Source organism: Pseudophryne corroboree, chromosome 8 (assembly GCF_028390025.1).
Source record: "Pseudophryne corroboree isolate aPseCor3 chromosome 8, aPseCor3.hap2, whole genome shotgun sequence".
NCBI lineage: Eukaryota > Metazoa > Chordata > Amphibia > Anura > Myobatrachidae > Pseudophryne > Pseudophryne corroboree.
In genome coordinates, this window is record NC_086451.1 from 310976977 (window position 1) to 310999672 (window position 22696).

Here is a 22696-nt window from a genome sequence, read left to right on the forward strand (position 1 = left end):
CCTGAAACACAAAATCGATCAAAAATTGAGCAAACATCAACCAGAAATCGACTCAAAAGGACTTTTAGTAAATATGCCCCTGGGCCTCTGTTAGTTAGGGCTGTGAATATTTACTGTATAAATGGTTACTGGTCTGCGGTCATCCTAATGGAATAAAACCATAGTTTGTGTGTGCTTCAACTACACCTTACTAATGCCTTCAAAAACATCCACAAATGTAAACTGCACAGCAACACAACTTTTTCCCTGGTTCTTTATTATGGTATGAAGAAAAACATCATTGATTCTGTGCTTGATGCAGACCGTATATTACAAATGTATTACAGAAATATGGTGTGACTATTAAAATATGATTACACAAAAGTATGAACATTTAAAGGTTTACAGTACAGTGAATTTTTTTTATATAAACAGACTTTTAAATATACATAGGACAATATTAGCTGACAGAAAACATCATAGACAAAATTGACAAATTCATGTCTAGGCTTTTCTTTCAAACAAAGTTTTTTCAGTAAAACATAATTGGGAAAAAGCCTTAAAACCAGGAACCAGTCACCTTTATACTACAAATATATACAAAAGGTGTGCAAACCAACAATGTTTTTGTAATCAAATTTTACACATGTGGACAACGGAGACAGATTTTGGTCAGTTGCATGTTACACATTTGTGTACTACATTGCATTTTATTACTAATGCCAAGTTGAGTTTTGTTTCCAGATATTAAGATTGACAAATCAGGACCAAATGGCCTCCAGATTTTTCATTCATAGCACTTTTTGCAGGGTTGTAAATATTTCATATGGGCAATTGTATACAAAATGAACATACAGGATGTTTTGCTTACATATAGCTATGTAATCAGATTAGCGTCTACTGACATGGTGCATCAGGGTAAGTTTACAAACCTGCTTTTATTAGAATTATTGGTCGAATGTTGCACAATTAATTGCAGTAGTGTTATGAAGGGGATACAGTTTTACTGGCATTACTCTCTTAAAAAATGGATTAAAAAGTAATTTTATTTGTACGTATTTTCCGTACATGTACTGAAGGTTGGCAACCCTGGGCACTGACATATACAGACTATTAGGAACTACCTATATTAACGAAGGGTAATTAAATGTGTTGGCATGCATTGTATTCAGTTTGCTCTGACACCCCTACCTTTTGTTATGTCAAAAAACATAATTATTTTAGACTGTAATACACAGTATTACCGACACTAATTATAATATTTGCATATTTAAAACAAGATATTTTAAATGAAAATCCTATAATGTAACAAAACATTATGCTATAATTTTATATACAGTCACACACAGAAGTAGCAATACTTCTATTTATTGTTGGAAAAAAAACATAATTTAAAAAATATTTAAATATTTACAGGCATCAAAAAACAACTGCCACCTTGTTGACCTCAGTATTTAAACAATTGATTTTCAATTCATGATACAGAGGTACAGATATGTCTGTTCTTCCACGGGCTACACTGGGCCAGGGTTTTGACTGTGTTGCCCCAAAATATCGTCAAGAATTGTCAAATTGTTTAGCCAGTCTTCATCAGTACTGCTGCTGCTGCCACCCTTCATTAGACAGTCAATGAAGTCTGCTTCGTTACAGTTAGCAGACAAGACAGAATTATTCTGTGCCGTAACAAAGTCATATTGGTGTAGCTCGACCCCACAACTTATTCTATCAAAGGTTTCAGGTGTTTGAACTGCTGCTGGTCCGTAGGAAGGTGGACCAAGTTGACCAGAGTTCATTTGGTTATATGTAGAAACACCTTGCGGCATTGCTTTCATTGTATTAAGGGCTGCTAGCTGCCCGCGGGACAAACTGGTGCCAATGTTAGGGCTGTTTAGAGACCCTACACCTTGATTTGCCTGGGACAGACCAAGTTTTTGCATTTGTCTTATTTGAACCCCAGGAGCTATCTGGTTTGGAGGAACCATTCCCTGATGTGAAAATTGCTGGCTTGTCATATTTGGTCTGACGGTTTGTTTGGTGAAGAGAGGGTTGTTAGGAAATTGTTGCATGCTGGGATCCATTTGGTTTTGCCCTGGTATTCTTGAAACTCCAGCTTGAGTCCACATCTGAGTAGAAGGGTTTGCGTAGACATTCGGAATTCTTGATATGTTTGACTGTCGTAAATGCTGTTGAGCTGCAGAATGATTTATTAAAGAGCTTGAAGTATATCCAGACAATGTCATCCCAGGTCGGGCAGTGGATTGGCTGTGCACGGTTTGGCAACCGGAAGTCATACTCAGTGCATTCTGGCTCTGTCGAAGTGGCATATTGAAATCTGAAGATGCTGGAAATATTCCTTGCTGTTTTCCAGTGTTGTGTGGGATCATGACCATTGTTCCACTATTCTGATTCATTGTTGATGGTGTTATTCCCGTGCCCATACTGTTCTGAATCATGCCTTGTGAGGATGTGATCATGCGATGGCTCTGGGGTGGTGTTGGCATAGGCTGGACACAATCCGTACGGAGAGTCTGCGGAAGAGCTGCAGAAGAAAAAATAAAGACACGTTACAATATACATTCAGCACATGGGGGGTTCTAAGTATCTAAAAAACACCCCTGATGGTACCATTTGTTTTTTCAGAGACTGGGACAGCTGTCTGTCTATGTCAGCACAAACCTCGATCACGCAGCTGCCTCTACAGAGAGCAATGACCAACAAACCTGTGCATACAGAATGTCCGGGGGGAGCTACAGAAGCTCCCTCTGTCCTTACACAGAGAGCAGCCAGTCACCTCTCAGCCCAGGGTATGTGTATACTGTATGTATAATATATATATTACACACGCAATTTTTTTTTTATTATACAACTTCTGCCCTTGTCCCCGATTCAGGTCCTCTAGTTGACTGCAATTACAATACTGGTCATACTGTATTATAGGAGACTTGAAAAACACTGGGACTCAACCAGTAGCGGATCCAGCAGGGGATGCACACAGCCCCAAGCCCCGCCCACTTACTGGTCTTGATCACATTGTCAGTCGGCATTTTGCTATGTCAGGACAAACTTATGGGGGGTACACAAGGGGCGATTTTTACCTATTTTCTAAGCGATCTGACTAGATTGCTTAGAAATTAAGCACAATTCGCTCCGTTTGTATACCACATAGCTATAGCAATGCGCGGCCCCGCACATCTTTATCGTCGGCTCAGATCATTCAAGCATGCAGGCAAGATCTAGTTAGATCGCCTAGCATGTACATAAAGAACACTGGTTAGCACAGATTGCTCAGCACACATCGCTGTGTGTATAGCGATGTGTGCTGAGCGATCTGTGCTAACCTACATCGCTTAATCGCTCAATTATGTACCCAGCATTAGAAGCGGATCCCGATTGCTGGAGCGCCGTGCAGCACTAGAGTCCTCCCTGCCCCCAGTCACCGGCGCCATCCTCCTTTGCCAATGCTCCCGGACTGGTGGGGAAAGCCGAGGCCCAATCTCCCAGCAGCACACAGATGCCCGGGGACTGCTCTCTGTGTCGGGCTGCTCAGTTCCCGGCAGACCGGTGCGAGGAGGAGAAGGGATCGGCTCATTCACTGCTCCACCTCTTTCTACATGTCCCTGTCTGGATCATCCTTCCAAGGCCGGAGCGAGTTACATCCCGCTGCACAGGTAATCTCTGCAGGGAGGCTGTGGGCAGTAAGCGGGGAGGGACTGCTGCCTCACATACACACAGAGACACACCCTGACTGTCTTCCCCATCACACTGCTGCACCCCCTCTCCCCGGGTCACCCCCAGTCCCTGTCTGAGGACCCCCAGCACAGCCCCTCCAGCAGCATGGTGATTGCTGCAGCCCTCTTACTAGTCTCTGGCTGGCTCCTACCGGCTGGAGGTGTCTATGCACCCCCCAGCACATCTGACACACTCTCTCCCCCATCATTGCTGGGTGCCTGATCCATGTCTGCCCCTCTCCTCATTCTAGCTCATCACCACCTCTTCCAGAAAGATTGCTATGATTGCTGCAAGATGCAGAGGTGGGAGGGGACATGACGACATATTGAGGGCTTTGGGAAGCCTTTTACTGTTCTGGGAGTGTAGTTGTGGTATTCCCCTCATGGGTTTAGGACCATAGGGGTTGTATCTGGATAATATACAGTATACCACCACACCTAATATTTTGTGCTCTACCCCTTGAGATAAGGCGCATTTCCAGTCATGAGGATGGCTGCACTTATTTTGTCTGATTTAGGCATTGGATCAGCTCTCCACATCCCAATGCAGTCAGGATGGCATACACCACAGAATGACATAGCTGCTGACAGCAGAGGTGACCAGCTGGTCACAGCTATGGTGATGGGTCACGTCACTATCCCTAGGCTCTCTGATTATTGGCTGTGTGAGCAATCTCTGTTTCCCCTGGAGCAAGATGTTCACCAGACTGAGCAGACTTAACCCAAACCCCCTAAACCAACCCTAATACTGTAACCCCATCCCCTAAACATACCCTAACCTCATCCCGTAAACTAACCCTATTGCCCTAACCCAAGTCACTAAACCAACCCTAATACTCTAACCCTAAAGGGCAGACTAGATGGGCAATTTTGGTTCTTATTGGCTGTCAAATTAGAGTGTTTCTTCTGCGGGCCCTGTCCTCTTTTATGCGCATGTGAGACCGTGGTATCAGAGCTTCCAGGATACTGAAATCTGAAGGCTCTAGACACGTCTGTGTGCCATTTTCAGCAGTGGAGTCTAGATCCACCACTGCTTCATTAGGGGATATGAGGGATAGTGAGCGGTGCTAAGGGGATATGAGGGACAGTGAGGGGGATATGAGGGACAGTGAGCGGTGCTAAGGGGATATGAGGGACAGTGAGGGGTGAAAAGGGGATACGAGGGGTGAAAAGGGGATATGAGGGACATAAGGGACAGTGAGGGAGATAAGGGGATGTGGGGGACAGTAATGCATGTACAGAGAGGGGTGAATAACATCACATTAGTGTAGGTAAGTGTTACACTTACATTGTGTGTGTTTGTGTCTATCAGTCTATACATCTATAGATATTTTTTTTTTATTTTTTTTTAAATAAAAATAATGAAGAAAAATAAAATAAAATAAAAAATATATATATATGTGTGTGTGTGTGTAATTATGTATGTATGTATGTAATGGTGAATAAAGGCACCCAAGAGTATGAATCAAACGAGTACTTGGGGGAGTATGACAATGGTATAGACCCATAAGACTTATCTGGTTAGAAGGACTTCAATCAGTTGACCGTCATTTGGAACATAAAATATATATAAGAAGAAATCAGCAAAATAGTGTGTACCAATTACAAATAATGTATGATGTCACTGCACATTTATCACAAGGCGTATTATATCAGTATTCACAAGAGAGCACCAGATGGCGGGATTGACGCATAACATCATTGTGTATCAATACCTATTTCCCTATAGATTGTAAGCTTGCGAGCAGGGCCTTCCTACCTCTATGTCTGTCTATTTTTACAGAGTTTTGTTCTGTTACTGTTGTTCTAATTGTAAAGCGCAACGGAATATGCTGCGCTATATAAGAAATGGTTAATAAATAAATAATTAAAACTTCAGCAATGATAATGTCCCACTGCTTAAGGCTTATTTAAGCGAGGAAGTAGTCAGAGACAGATTAAAATAAATTAAGATTACGAAATCACCTGGTCCTGACAGAATTCACCCAAGGGTCCTCATGGAGCTACACTCCGAATTTTCAAGACCCCTATTCTTGATTTTCATTGACTCACTTACATCAGGCATAGTCCCTGGTGTATAGCGGAAGTAGTGCAGATATTTAAAAAGGGAAGTAAAACTGAACCAGGTAATTATAGACCAGTAAGTCTTACATCTATAGTGGGGAAAGTACTGGAAGGTATTGTAAGGGACAGAGTACAGGAGTTCCTCGAAACCAATAAAGTTATTAATACGAACCAACACGGATTTGTGAATGATAGATCATGTCAAACTAACTTAATAGGCTTTTATGAAATGGTTAGTGCGAACCTAGATCAGGGTAAAGAGGTGGATGTAATCTCTTTAGACTTTAGACCAAAGCTTTCGATACAGTACCTCACATGAGACTCATATATAAATTAAGAAAACTTGGGCTAGAGAGCACAATATGCACTTGGGTTAGAAACTGGTTAGATAAAAGGGAGCAGCGAGTGGTGGTAAATGGAACTTTTTCTAATTGGACTGAAGTACTAAGTGGTGTGCCCCAAGGGTCTGTACTTGGACCACTATTGTTAAACATTTTCATAAATGATCTAGATGTGGGTCTAGATCATTCACTTAGTACGGTGTCAATTTTTGCCGACGATACCAAACTGTGTAAGGTTAAAAATTCGGAGAGGGATGATAAGTCTCTACAGAACGACTTATTTAGATTAGAAACATGGCAGCAAAATGGAGAATGCAGTTCAACATAGATAAATGTAAGGTAATGCACTTTGGTAGCAAGAACATAAATACTACCTACATACTAAATGGGGAGAAACTAGGGGATTCTGTACTGGAAAAAGATTTAGGTATTCACATTGATAACAAACTTAGCAGTAGTACCCAAAGTAGGAATGCAGCAAAAAAGACAAACAAGGTATTAGCATGCATAAAGCGTAGAAGTGATGCAAGGGATGAGAGTGTTATACTCCCATTGTACAAATCACTAGTGCGGCCACATCTCGAATACTGTGCACAACTATGGGCACCATACAATAAAAAGGATATTCTGGAACTAGAAAAGGTTCAAAGACAGGCAACCAAATTGATTAAGGGGATGGAGACGCTACAATATGAGGAAAGGCTTGATAGGCTAGGCACGTTTACACTGGAAAAAAGGAGATTACGAAGGGACATGATTAATATTTACAAATATATAAGGGGTCAATGCACAGACCTAGCGGGGGATTTGCTTTTGGTAAGATCACCACAAAGGACACGGGGACACCCGCTTAGGTTAGAGGAGAAGAAATTTAGCACTCTGAGATGGAAGGGTTTCTTCACAGTAAGGACAATACGTACTTGGAATTCCCTGCCTGAGAAAGTAATAATGGCAGACTCGGTCACTACTTTTACGAATGGGCTAGATAAATTCTTTATTGATAAGGATATCAGGGTAATGGTGGGTAAATCATGCACTTTAATAATAAAATAACTATATATAAAAAAAAAAAAAAGAGGAATGGACATAACAGTTAAACATTCACCAAAGTTAAAATTAGTGATCTCCTATACTGCAATATTTTAAGACTGATAGGTTGAACTTGATAGACAAATTGTCTTTTTCCAACCTCAAAAACTATGTTACTATGCTACTAAGATATGTATGTATGTGTGTATGTATGTATGTATGTGTGCATATATATATATATATATACATACATACATACATACACACACATACAGTTCTTAGTGGCAGCACGCCAACAACGTGCGTTACTGCTCCGGTGCCCTCCTTGACTACGCCACTATGCCACGGGTCCTTAACACAGAAACAATGCAGGCGGCACTCGGATTCACTGGACAGTATGAGCAGGTAAGTAATAACGTTTCGAAGTTTATTCACCTCTTCATCAGATTACTGATGAAGAGGTGAATAAACTTCGAAACTTTATTACTTACCTGCTCATACTGTCCAGTGAATCAGAGTGCCGCCTGCATTGTTTCTGTATATATATATATATGCTCATACTGTCCAGTGAATCAGAGTGCCGCCTGTATTCTACATGAGGCCGTACCAATGACCTATACAGTGGCATTATTACTTATTTCTGCTGCTGATTCCTCTCCCAATGCAGCCAAGCATCTGATAGCCTTCCTCATTGCTTTGTTCCATTGCTTACCTGCCTTTAAGTCACCTGAAATAGTGAATCCTAGATCCCATTCCTTCTCAGTAGTTTCCAGTATAGTGCCATTAATACTATATTTAGCCTTTGGATTTTTGAGACCCAAGTGCATGATTTTACATTTTTTGCCATTAAACTGTAATTGCCACGCTCTTGACCATTCCTCTAGTCTACCTAGATCCTCATTCATTTGTTTTACCCCACCTGGTGTGTTTACCTTGTTGCATACCTTTGTGTCATCTGCAAAATGGCATACCTTTCCTTTAATGCCATTTGCAATGTCACCATTAAAGATATTAAAAAGCACTGGTCCAAGTACATTAGGGCTGATAGTGAAAGGGGTGTTCACGCCCACAGGGCACTGGCCACACCCACACAGCACCAAACACTGCTCCTCCAGGGGCTCATTTGCGCTCGCCACGCTGTCGGAATGTCGGCGGTCGGGCTCCCGGCGCCGGTATGCTGGTCGCCAGGAGCCCGGCCGCCGGCATACCATACTACACCCGATTCTAAAACGATGCAAAATTATTAACGCCATTTGCTGTATTCATTTAGGTTTTATTTAGTTGCTCAGCACAAGTCATCCACTTGTCACGATGGGTTTTCTAAGACTATAGCATTCTAATCACAAACAACCATTTGCGGAGCCAACAAGAAGAAACGGTTGCGGCACAATATTCAGTGTCTCTTTAGTATTCTCTCTACCTGCGACTCTGACTCTTCCATGCATCCTATTGATTTATGTAATGAGGCTGAATAAATAGACACATTTTTTAACTTAACTGAAATGACAAGAAGTGGTGTCTGAGAGCATTTTCTGTTGTAAATAAATTACGTTTTTTACCACTTACTTTGAAACTGGTTCATCTGCTGTGCCACAAATGCACTGCGCTGTTCAGATGTCATGCTCATCATATTTGGTCTGGGTTTTACCTGAAATAAAGACAGAGCATTACTTAGAGATATATATATATACAGTATGAATGCCTTTTCCCTCAAGCCTGGGACTAAAACACAACAACACTGCAGCAACTTTCCTCAACACTTTCGTGGGAGACTCTGCTAGACCACACACTCCAATGTGGCAGATATACATCAGCCGAAAAACAGAGCAGAGAATGGATCTGCCAAGCACACGCAAAACCAGAATAGTGTCTTTAAAACAAGAAATAGGAATCAGACTAAATGAATGTTTGCTAAAGCAAGCCTGTCAGAGCCGTAATGGTTTAGAGTGACTGTGATCTACACAACATGTAGACAGACCTACTGTATTGCAGACTGAATACCATCTAGTAATGCACTAGGAAATGGATAGGCTGAATAATGGTGTATCTCACAAAACCACTGCCTCTGTTGTATATAGGAAGCAGGTGTATTAAGAGACGTGGCTTCATAGGAATGCCAGTGACTCAATTGTTGCCTGCTGATTAGCCACCATTTGCTCATGTTGTCACACAATTTTATATTGTCAAAATCAACATATTAGTAAAAGGGGCGAGTTATATTTTAATCAAAAAGAGGAATGGATTTACTAATTTATCTGGACTTGGGCTCATTGGAGAGACCTCTCTTCCCATTTTTCCCTCATTTAAAAGACAGCCGCCTCTCTCCCCAGCCCAGTACACACTGCCAGTGGGATGGGGGGGGGGGGGATGAGCTATCGAGTGACATCCTCCCCAACCCCCCCCCCCCCCCTCCCCCAATGACTATTCTGTTTCTTCATATTTTTGCTGTGCACTCTACTGCTCGCTACGCACTCGGATGGAGGATCACTATCAGTCACCGGCAGCCTCAGCAGCAAGGGTACGGGCAGTCGGCTGACCACTGTACATACAGCACAATGTGCAAATATAATGGCCATCGGCTGTGCTGTACAGCCGATACAATATGTCTGTGAACAACGTTGTTCACAGACATATCGCTGGTACACACCCACCAAAGCACCCACGATATATCAGCCCTTTGATACTATTAGAAACGGAAACATTAATTTACAGACTACTCATGGCAAACTAAGCTACACATTAGTGATACTGACACATAGCTGGATTATGGGAGCGGTGACAGGGGCGGTCGTCCCGGGGCCTCCACACACTACATTGTCAATGGGAGGCAGGGCAGGCCGGACAGTTAGACAAGGTAAACAGGCAAGCAGAAGGGCGCCATCTGCCGCTGTTGCGCTGAGCCTGACAATGGCTGCCGGAGTTTTGATTTTGTGACGCTTGTGGCTGCCTGTTGCCACCTCCCAGCTTTCAGTCATCAGCAGCTCCCGGAGGACACTGCTGCATTAGGACCAGAATTCGTAGGCGCCAGCGGGCACAGAGGTAGAGGGGGGCTTTCACAGCACATTTAGTAGTGGGGGCCCCCAGACCTTTATTGCCCTGGGACCCCACCAGCCTTAATACAGCCCTACACTGGCATAAGAACATTGCTGTATCGCTGGCTGTACTAAATGGTGGATTCTACAAGCTGCCGGTTCTCATCAGTGCTGACCCCAACATTGAAGAGGGCAATGGCCCTTATTCCAAGTTGATCGCTATCTGCTTTCGGTCGCAGCGCAGCGATTAGTTGATAAAGCGCCATTTCTGCGCATGCGTACGGGCCACAGTACGCACGCGTGAAGTACTTTCACACAAAACTATGCAGTTTTACACAAGGTCGAGCGACGCTTTTCTGTCGCTGTGTTGATCAGTGAGTGATTGACAGGAAGTGGGTGTTTCTGGGTGGTAACTGACCGTTTTCCGGGAGTGTGCAAAAAACGCAGGCGAGCCAGGTAAAAACGCAGGCGTGCCTAGGGAAACGGGGGAGTGGCTGGCCGAACGCAGGGCATATTTGTGACGTCAAAGCAGAAACTAAACTGACTGAGGTGATCGCAAGGTAGGAGTAGGTTTTGAGCTGCTCAGAAACTGCATGAAAATTTTTTCGAGCAGTTCTGCTAACGTTTCGTTCGCACTTCTACTAAGCTAAGATACACTCCCAGAGGGCGGCGGCCTAGCATGTGCACTGCTGCTAAAAGCAGCTAGCGAGCAATCAACTCTGGATGAGGGCCAATATTAGATGCAAAACCATAAGTTTGCTCCAAAACCATTATCATCTTTGGCATGAGAACACACAGCACTGTCCATGATGTGATTATAAACAGGACAAGCTAAAATCAAGCTATGAGGTTTCGGGAACTAGCTAAGGCCACAGATAAACCTTGTAAGTTCATCACATGGATCGATGCACAGTAAGACCTCATCTCAGATCAGGTCTGCAGTCAGGCAAAATAAGTAATCAGCCGCAAAAGCATTGGGTTTTATTTTTAACCTGTAAATTATACAATGTTCATTTAGAGACCAATAAGGTTTATTAAATCATATATTTATAAATCATGTAAGTAATCAACTCAATTCATGTTATTGTCAGCAGTTAAAAAAACTGTGCCCTAGCTAATTATTTTATACAATCTGTTTTTTTTTTTTTTTTAATTAATGCTAACGTTTCACTTTTGGTTATTTCTATACTAAAATGCAACATCTGCATGCTACTTTGGTGGACAGTTGGATTTCCCAACACGTTAAAAAAAAAAAAAAGTTTTATCAGGTGAAAAGAAAAGATTTTTACAAACCTGCTGCCGCCTCATTATTTGCTCCTTCAAGATTGCATTGCGTATGTAGCCATTAGCCGTGAGAGGAGTCGGCCCGGGGCCTGCGCTTGGTATGGAGCCTGGTTCTTGCATTCTAGGAACGATTCCAGCATTCGGATCCTGCCAACAGAGAAGAGGGGGGAAAGCAACCCAAAACAATAAATCAGATGAGAAATGATTACTTAACTGTAATTTCATCATGGTTTGCAGTGGTCATATCCTATCATTTAAGGTTCTTTCTAGTCACACGGTTCCTTGTTTTGTGTTAAAGAACACTAAATGAATACTTTTCTTACAGTTACAAGAGACTGTTTGGAACTTTAGGCTATATTTTGCAGTGTCTAAGGTGCCCGAGTATCAATATACTCTATATAACCATGAAGAACCATAAGTTACTCTAGGATTTTGCTTTATTAGACCACTGCTTTCCTAATTATAGGGGCGGTGTCAAAAGTCCGTATATCGCCAATTTATTAATCTTGTGTGTACATCTTTTGTTTCAGCTTCATTACTCAATTAACAGATGAACTGTAATCCAACTGTGCTGGATCCAGTTGGTCTGCATTGTTGGAAACAGGAAGCTGTACACCGGTTTAGGGACAGGAAGGAAGCCTGGATAACTCCATGATACAAAAAGAAAGAAAAAAAAAAATAGGAACCCGAGGTGCTTTTAGGTGAGGAGCTAGTGGAATATTTCATTGTTGGCGTAAGCATTCATCAACCTAAACATCCTAAGATGACTTTAATAATAACATTCAATTTCAAACTGTAATACACTTAGGATAGGTTACATAATGCTTTAAACACATCTATTTAGCTTAATATAGGTCCATTGTGTTGACATTTTCTATAGTAATCCCATTCCTGAAGAAAACATCTTTATTTTCGCACTATGATGCAATATATGTCACTTCCCTCTCATTTGCATACTGAAGTCACTGGCACTAAACAAGAAAGCCTACTGCAAGAAGTGGAGACAACAATCTATTTTAAAAAAAATAGTATTTCTGGATAAATATAAAACATGAAATACATTTATTTTAGTATACTACTGAACAAAAGGCCTAATTCAGACTGGATCGCTGCAGTGGCAGCGATCACAGTCTGAATCCCTATGTGGAGTGCGCTCGCGCTAAAGCATCTCAGGGCTGCGATCACCTCTGCCTGACTGACAGGCAGAGGCGGTCGCGGGGCAGGAGGGGGCGTGCCAATTGCATTAGAAAGCCGTTGGCGACGTGCGGTCTGGACAACGGAGGCGTGTCTGAACTGTTGCGGGGGCAGGCTGTGGCGGCTGCGTGTGGTCACACACAGCCGCTGTGGCCCAGGACGCGGTGAGAAGCAGCCCTGGGAGGGAGCTACTCAGCGGGTGCAAAAACATCGCCACTGTGCGATGCTTTTGCACTCTTGCGGGGGGGTATGGCCAGACATGCGGGGCGACTAGCCCTGTGCTGGGCGTCCCCCCACATGTCTGAGAAATTTAGCACATCTACGAACAGATCTGAATTACCGCCAAAAACGGTACATTCATTAGGTCGTCACTATAGGTCGACATAGACATGGTCAACACATGAAAATGGTCGACACGGGACAGGTCGACACATGAAAAGGTCAACATGGACTTTAACTGTTTTAGGTGCCATTTTCCCTGTAACATGACCAGGAACCCCAATTAGTGTACTGTGTCCCCTTGCATGGCTCGCGGCTGCGGGCAAGGTGCCTCGCTTCGCTACAGCTGCGCTCGGCACAGGTTACCGTTCCCAATCAAAGTCCACATGGATGGTAAAGTATGAAAAAAAGTAAAAAAATATAATAAAAAAAAAACAAAAAAACATGTTGACCTTTTTATGTTCCGACCATTTTCATGTGTCGACCATATGACCATGTCGACCATCCAAACGGATACCAATGATAACGAGCTGATTAGTTGTTTCCGGGCAAATGGGAAACAAAAAAACAGGCATACTGTGTAGTGTGTTCCAGTGACTTGCGTGCTCCTGTGGTCACATGCAGTATTTTCTGGCCGGCCATGCTGCTCAGCCAACGAGAAGATATCGTGTATGATGCCATCATCCTACATTGCGCCATCTTCCCCTGCATCGGGTAAGTATGCACTTGCATGCACTGTAATGCATGCACTTGCCAATGCAGGGTCCCATCAGATCGCTTGGTTGCACATTTTTCTAGTAAGTAGCTGGCCTTAGAGTGGTGGTAGGGTGGATGATTACATTATTTATTTTTGTACCACAATGGCTATGAGAGCGGTATTTCCCAGCAGAACACAAAGAAAATTGCCAATTGTAGGGGAAAGATGCCGAACCACCCTGCAAACGTCCCAATTTGAGAGGACTGCCCCGATATGAGGTATGACATAAAGCCTCACTGTTTTAAATTTAAACACGGTTTTAAAGTTACCTACGGTAGATGGCTATAACCGGACCTCACAGCTGTGCTGACTGCAGCACCATTGTGTGGGGTATCAGTGGAAAGTGGGGGTGGTTTTTTCACATTAAGGTGTGTTTTATAGGAAATAAGTAATATGCTTCGGATGGATCCAACCTGGAGCTGCAAAATAATCTGTAACTACAGAAGACGACTCATGTTTCCTAAAATGTGAAATTGATCAAAAGGGAAAAAAAGATATAAAAAGAAAGAAAAAAAACCCAACATTTTTGGATTGCTCTTTCTAACAGTATCTATAAATGTATAATTTTCTAGAAATGTATTCTTATACTGTTATATGAGATAATATATTTGTAAAGAAGAGTTACAAAAAAAAAAAAAAAAGCATAATAGAGCATATAAATGTTGGCTTTAGTGATCTACTACGTATAATAACCTGGGAGCAATGCCTGTCAGAAAGGCTGCACTTGAAATAGGACTCTTAAGCATGTACCGCAGAAAGACCGAATTCCCTGCCAGGTACTAGCAGCTAAAATCACTTTATTTACCAATACGCAGCTAGGTGAACTCAGTCTCCCCTCCTGTGTTGTTTAACATGGCACCTTTAAAACATAAGACACTTATTGCAAACATTGTACCATAGCCTATATCCAGCTGGCTTGCTGCCTCCATGTCACATACTATTTATTATTCCGCAGACACAGTTAAGCTTTGAATAATACAGATTGCCTCTGGGGGAATATTTGAAAAAGGACGGATCCAGTTTGTATACTCTACACACATGAAAGAGGCTGCAATGATCCTACCACCAAAATCCTTACTGCTGTCTCGTTTCTTCCCCAGACACAGCATGTTGCGTGCGGACAGCCTGCTTCTCATTGAAAGAAACACGCTAAACGTACTAAGAATCATTTTGATGTTTTGCTTATGGCGATTTCATTACAAGTCACAACAATGGGCTCTGTAGCAGTAATGTCCACCACGTTCTCATTCGTGGTAAATGTAGGCAGCTGAACAAGTCAGTCTGTTCCCCTCTCTCATTGATGGATACGTTTAGATGGCTATTTGTCAACTCCCAGAAGCTTTCGCCCGTCAGCAAATATATATTTTGAACGCAATGCCCTCATTTTATGACATCTATGAATGTCAGTAAAGGAACCTGCATATGTGCAGATATGTGCATCACCACTAGTGGGAAGTGCTGGATTTCCAGTTGCTAACAGGTTATAGCTGGAAATACAGCTTTTGTTATCAAGCTATAAGAGGTTTGTGAACCCTGTAGCATTTTCTTAACGTTTTCCAAGGAATAAATTGAATTGTCACTTTAAAGGGCAATTCAGATGCAACCCATTAGAACAGCTAGTTGTTATTGTAACTGAAAGAGTATTAGATGGAATTTAAAAACTTCAGAACGGTCTTCTTGGGTGGTCAGTACACAGCCGGATTGCATACGTATCACAGCAATTCTATATGACAACTAGTGCGCTTTCCTTGTCTGTAATCAGAAATTCTCTTTACATTGGAAGAATTATTACGTTGCCATTTCATTTCTTCTGCCTCCCACTGGGAGATCAAAATACGTTTGTAGTTAACGGGCTTACAATTAGCATTGCTAATTAGGTTTTAAAATGGGTCTGAGTATTTACATTTTATAAGTAAATAGGTATTTTAATTAGAAAAGGTTTCATGCCAAGGTAAATCGTTGCTTGTATCACACAGTGATGATTGGCGCGTACTTTTAACAAACCCAAAATGTCAGCCCCCATGAAGACAAAGTTCAGGAACACGGGTCACTCCCAGGAACGGAGAACCAGCTACAATTCTAGAACCATTACGCATTTACATCTGCTATGTCAGATTTACAGAAAAACAGCAGAAAAGAACTGGTCCATCTGGTCATTCCAAGCTCTTTTACTGCATATTTACAATAGCATACATACTGTCTAAACTATAAATGATCAAATAGGGACGTTTAAAGTACAACTAAACTAAAATATACTTTCAAACAGAGATGAAGAAGTTAAAATAATAAGCAAAGCCCTCCTGGTCTGCTGGTATCTGTGATGACTGTAATGGTTCCAGGCAAAGATCCTCTCTGCACTCACCTTGCCTTAAGTTTAAAGCAGACGGAGAGGAAGTTGATGCCCCCTTGTAAATTTCCAATTCGCACTGACAAAGACAGCCTGTTTGAAAATGGGCAAGGGACACACCTAGAGGGATGAGGAGAGGGATCTGGATAACGTCACCTTCACGCTTTTTTTACATTTATTTGGATTGAGTTTTTGCTGCGATCACTGACACCCACTGCCTTCAGCAGACTTCCCAATTCCAAATATCATACCCACCTACAGCAAATAAAATATTGCTATTAATACATAAAGCAGATGCTAACAACATACCACCTACAGGATGGGTTATATTACAAATCCATGAGTTGTTTTATATAGAGGCCTTAAATCACACACAATCTTCCATCTCATTTTACTATTTACTAGTGTTTGTCAGACAAGGGGGTTACAAATGAGTACCATAGAAAACAGCCTAAAGCAGACCCAATGTTCAGTGCCAGTGCTTGCGTAAGCGAGTAGATGAGCCATTCAGTCACACACAGACTGCCAGCTGTATGTATCAAGCTCCTGTGGTTTGGAGCGAGGCTGACCCATAGCCAGCTAACGGGTCTCAGGAATTTTAGTAGAAAGAAAAAAAAAATAGCCAAAAGGTTTTGTAACCTATAATCTCCAACAGGCCTGGCCAACATGTGTCTCTACAGCTGTTATGAACTACAAGTCACAGTATGCAGCTGATTGGTGGGAGGGTATGCTGGGACTTGTAGTTTCTCAAGAGCCACAGGTTAGCAAGCCCTGATCTGCAACATTACAGTGCATCAAGCTCATACTAGCACATGTATTGCTTTAAAGGTACATAAAAATCTGTGGGTGTGAGGCCAAAACTAAAGTTTCCTACATCTGCGTAAAGACAGATATGCCAATGTAAACATAACCTTTTATATCCAAGTATGGATTTATTACACATCACTAAATCGTACTGCACATCTGGGACTGCAAAACGTTTCCTTACCTTAGAATAGGCAACGCACTAAATAACATGCATAAATAAACATATAAAGAAATAAATAGTTAAATGGATTAACCCCAGCCAACCATGTGATAAATAACTACATTAACAACTATGATTTATTTATTACCAGTTATTTATATAGCGCACACACATTCTGCAGCGCTTTACAGAGAATATTTTTGCCCATTCACATCAGTCCCTGCCCCAGTGGAGCTTACAGTCTATATTCCCTACCACATTTACATGAACACAAACTCCAGCTTGGGTTCATTTTTATTGGGAGCCAATTAACCTACCAGGATATATTTGGATCATGGTAAGAAACCGGAGTACCCGGAGGAAATCCACGCAAGTACGGGGAGAATATACAAACCCCACACAGTTAGGGCCATGGTGGGAGTCAAACCCTTGACCTCAGTGCTGAGGCAGCAATGCTAACCATTACACCATCCATGCTATAGTATGATACTATTAAAGCAAATACAATTTACATTGTTATTATAAAAGTGACGCGCCCGCACAACGTGGCACAGAGGAGTGTGTGAGAAAGAGGATTAGACTATGGGTAGTGACAGATCAAGACCGGATTGGAGATGAGGTCTGTGATATGTTTGGGGCAGTATAGATGATATACGTTTCATATGCGGTTTTCCAAATAAAAATCCCAGTTTAGGGGTGTAATATCATGTGAGGGGATGGGATGTAATATAATATGGTGTGTAGTAATATTAGTGCGGTAAATGGGTGATAGTGTAATGTTGGGTACACACTAGATGATATTCTGTATGATATGCCCGATTCCAATATTCCAAAAATACATCTTTTTCATATCGTCCAGTGTGTATGCACTATATCGTCGACGATGCACGCACCTATGGATTGTCAGTGGCATCCCGTTGTCCGAATGTAGCATGGCCCCTCCCTCTCCTGCCATCGTTTGCAGCATCAGCATGTGCGTATGCACTTGCCAATGCCGACAGCCTGCCACACACGATTTCGCTAGGTACACACTATTGTCTAGTGCAGGGCCGTAACTAGATGTGTGCAGATGGTGCCTTGCACACAGCGCACTTGTCCTGTGGGCGCACCATCTGCATCCATCCTAATCGGCCGACTTTGTATGTTATGATTGCTGCAGGCAGCTATATTACAGCCACGGCAGTGCTGATCAGGCAGAGCATGTATCAGCCATGTGCTCGGCCGCCCCTCCTGCTGTTGTGATGTGATACTTCCTGGTATCGGAGGCATCGGCTAAGCTGACGCTAAGGAGACAACAGTAATGTAAGTTACTGTTGTTGCTGCGTAAGATGGCAGGGTGGGGCGGATTATGCCACCATGGAACCCACTGGGTGGAGCGCCCGTTACCCCATTCCGCATGCACAGAGCCACGCCCGTGATCCTCCCCCACATGTGAGTGTGTGTAGGGGAGTCTGTAGGATGCCAGGCAGGGTGTGATGGTGTGCAGAGGTCACCAAGAAGGCTGCAGCAGCAGTGTGACATGTTCGGGATCTCTCCCCAGTGACTGCACAGTGAGAGACTACTGTAACCCCACCCCCACTGCCCATCACCACACCCCAGTTCCTCCCCCATATGTGTTTGTGCGTGTGTGTGAGGAGTCAGGAGGATGCCAGGCAGTATGGACCATGTGCAGGGGTCACCAAGTAGGCAGCAGCAGTGTGACATGTCTAGGATCTCACCCCAGTGACTGCATAGTGACACTACTGTAACCCCGCCCTACAAGCCCGTTTCACCCAGACATATGAGTGTGTGTAGGGGAGTCAGGAGGATGCCAGGCAGGATGTGACAGTGTGCAGGAGTCACCAAGATGGCTGCAGCATTGTGACATCTCCGGGATCTCACCCCAGTGATTGAACAGACCGAGTAACCCCACCCCCACTGTAACCACACCCCCATTACTCTCCCAGACATGACCACATCCGTAGTCATTATAGGGAACTATGGAAAGTAGAGGCATTGAATACTGATATCTCCCTAGTGAGCAATGTGTCAGTCAGTATGTCCTCTATAAATGTATATATTATGTTTATTGGGGTGCGGGGCCATAACTAAATGTAGGCGTATGGTGTTTAGCACACAGTGCACTTGTGCTGTGGGCACACCATCTGCATACACACCGATTGGCTGCCACCAGCTGCAGCGATGTCCACTACATTTTATAACCATAGCGTTGCGTCCTCTCTGCCGGATGCATCGCTGCTGATATACAATAGCCGGCAGCGCTGGGCAGCAGTCTCAGTCTCCTCATGTGCTCCTCCCCACTACTCCCTGCTGCTCCTCCACTCATGCAGCATCCCAGTGTCCTTCTAGCATACAGGCTGGATCGGGAATGCACCTCGTTCCGGCAGGGAACCACACAGGGGATGCCGGGAGAATACGTTTGAACAGGGACATCTGCCACCAACGCTGCCAATGCCAGCCACACTCTCAGGAAGAGGAAGCTCAGCTCCGCCACTGCTGCTACCGGGTGAGTGCACTGCTGCCACCATTACATAGTTACTGTGTGCGTGTCTCTACCCCATGTGCTCAGGATAGGCTTCGGGTACTGGAGCCTAGCTGCTGCTGCCTGCTGCCACTCATGTAAATTAAGCCACAGCATATCTATCCCTCTTCTACCTCTCTCTCCTCCCACCCATCTCTGTCTCCTTCCCACAACACTCTCTCTGTCTTGCTACTTGCCATCTTTCTATCTCTCTCCCTCCTTTCTTTCTCTCTCTCATGACTCTACCTGTCATAATGTTTAAAAGGGGACTCTACCTGCCGTAATGTGTAAAAGGGAGCTCTGCTTGCCATAATGTGTAAAAGGGGACTCTGCCTGCTGTATTGTGTAAAAGGGGACTCTACCTGCCGTAATGTGTAAAAACGGGACTCTACCTGCCATAATGTGTAAAACAGAACTCTACCTGCCGTAATGTGTAAAAGGGGGCTCTACCTGCCGTAATGTGTAAAAGGGGGCTCTACCTTTCCGTAATGTGTATAAGGGGACTCTGTCTGCCGTAATGTGTAAAAGAGAGCACTGCCTACCATAATGTGTAAAAGGGGACTCTGCCTGCTGTAATGTGTAAAAGGGAACTCTATCTGCCATACTGTGTGTAAGTGGAGCTACTTGGTGACGTAATTTGAATAATGGAAACTACTGTGCAGCGTAATATGAAATAGAATTATTGTGTGGCCAAGCCCCATCCTCATGAAGCCATGCCCCTATATTTTTGTCACACACCAATGGCACGCACTGGCCCTATTTTAAATATAGGGGGCGCCGATATTGTTTCTTGCACACAGCACTAAAATGTCTAGTTACGGCACTGGTCTAGTGTGTACCCAGCTTAAGGAGTCAGTGTTCAGTGGTGTATGTTGATGGTAATGTAATAAGTAAATTATTTAGAATGCATTGTGCTATTAATATCAACAGAGGAATGACGTAGGGGCCCATTTATCAACAAGGTTTAGCTACAGTGAGGGCTTGATTAACTAAATAGGCTGATAAGGCTGCAGCCTGGAGCACTAGGTCCTGGGGGAGCGCAGCGCTGGCACAATAGATTGCGCTGGGATGGGAGCACTTCCTGGTGCCGCTAGAGTTGGGGCCGAGCAAGGTCTTGTGAGATCTCCCCCGGGAACTGTGGGAGCAGCGGTACCTGCTGGGATTGCAGGCATCACCGAGGCAGGGACGCCGGGAAAAGAAGATCCTGTGAGAGCCGTGGCTGGCTCCGATGCCAAGGCTGTATACTGTGGGAGCAGCGGTGCCTGCTGGGATTGCAGATATCACCAAGGCAGGGAAGCCGGGAAGAGGAGATCCTGTGAGAGCCGAGGCTGTGATTAATGCTACTGCCGCCGTTGCCAGTACCACTTGTGCGGTAAGTGGCAATATGAATGAAGCTGAGACCTGAGCCTGTTACAGATTTTTAGCTAAATGTGAGCAAATAAATTGGTGGGGAAGGGGGGGGGGGGACACTTCTGTATTAGCCTAGGACGGTTGGAACCCTTAATCAGGCCCTGGCTGCAGTATTTAAAACTCATTGCATATGATAAATAGTGCTCCAGCTAATCTTCTCCTATCTATCATGGGTTTGAAAAGTAAAAGTTGGGAGCTCATTGGCTGGCGCACCATTTATCATATGGAAAGAGTTTTAAATAGCCAAAACTCATAGATAAATGGGCCCCATAGTATAATGTGAGATTGTATAATTCCCTGCATTAATATTATAATCTTTTATTTATATAGTGCCACAAGGGATCCGCAGCGCCCAATTACAGAGTACATACACAAATAAGCAAAACAAGAAAACAGTGATTTATAGCTCAAGATAATATAGGACAAGAACAGTATATATAAACATAGCTGCGGCAGCAGCAGACACTGAAATAAGTATCAGGATGGCAGAAAACCATGGGATTTGGTTGGGTTGAACGGAGTAGAAGATGGGAAAGCAAGAGAGAAGAGGGATAGTTCTATTTCCTGATTGGTTAAAACCACATAGAGGTGCATAGTCACTTTTCTTAGTAAGGCAGCAATTTTAATGGTGCCCCTGCCCCTCTTGACTCGTCCAAAACACAGCAGACATTTTGGGTATATTAATATAGAATCTGCATAAGCAACATTGGGGGAGATGTATCAAACTTTCTAAAAAGTGGAGACGTTGCCCATAACAAGCTTCTTCCTGTCATCTTACAGAAAGTACTTGATAAATGTTACCTCAAAGCTGATTGGTTACTATGGCAATATCTCCACTCTTTACACTGCTTGATACATCTCCCCCATTATACATTCATATACAATTAAGCAGCGGCGGCCCCTATCTGGGTGGATAGCCCAAACTGGCAATCCCAGAGGGAGGAACCACCCTCCAATGGGACTGCCTGTTGTGTGAGTGACTGGCAGGTAGAACTTCCAATAGGAAGGCACTGGCAGTCATGGTGCAGCCAGTACAGTCATAGGGGTATATGCAATTGCGGTCGAATTCCCGAAAATGTCGAAAAACGGGACATTTTCGCCAAAAAAAAAAATTCGACAATGCAATTCAGTACTTTTCGTCAAAAAAACGGACTTTCCAAATTCGACTTTTTGAAATTCGACATTTGTCAAATTCGACATTTCTGCAATGGTACATATGCGGCAATTCGACAAAAGTATATTCAATTGAAGTTTGGAAATTCGACAACAGTGCTTTTAGACAGTAAATTCGTCATTTTCAATCCACCACACTTTGGTGGCGGAATCTAATAAAAAAATTTAAAAACATGTTTTTTTTTGGTGTTTTTTTTATTGGTAATAGCATATCTATTTATATTAGAAGGGATTAGGTACTTGGTTTGTCTATTTTGGAGGCACAAGTATTATTTATATAATTTTAAAAATATTTATTTATTTATTTTTTCAAATGGAATGGTAAAAATCAGAAAAAAAATTGCGTGGGGTCCCCCCTCCTAAGCATAACCAGCCTCGGGCTCTTCGAGCCGGTCCTGGTTCTAAAAATCCGGGGGGAAAACTGACAGGGGATCCCCCGTATTTTTAAAACCAGCACCGGGCTCTGCGCCTGGTGCTGGTGCAAAAAATACGGGGGACAAAAAGCGTAGGGGTCCCCCGTATTTTTTACACCAGCATCGGGCTCCACTAGCTGGACAGATAATGCCACAGCCGGGGGTCACTTTTATACAGCGCCCTGCGGCCGTGGCATTAAATATCCAACTAGTCACCCCTGGCCGGGGTACCCTGGGG

General features: G+C 43.4%; 1 protein-coding gene across 2 annotated transcripts in view; it reads right to left on the reverse strand.

Moving 5' to 3' along the window:
* Positions 1-239: 239 nt before the first annotated feature.
* Positions 240-22696, reverse strand: part of MAMLD1 (mastermind like domain containing 1) — a 259349-nt gene continuing 236892 nt past the window's right edge. For both annotated transcript variants that reach the window (XM_063937386.1, XM_063937385.1), the window contains 3 exons: positions 11467-11604; positions 8708-8789; positions 240-2518 (listed from right to left, as the gene is read on the reverse strand). In XM_063937386.1, coding sequence (XP_063793456.1) covers positions 1494-2518; positions 8708-8789; positions 11467-11604 — 1245 coding nt within the window. In that variant the 3' untranslated portion in view covers positions 240-1493. The remainder of the gene's footprint in view (positions 2519-8707; positions 8790-11466; positions 11605-22696) is intronic.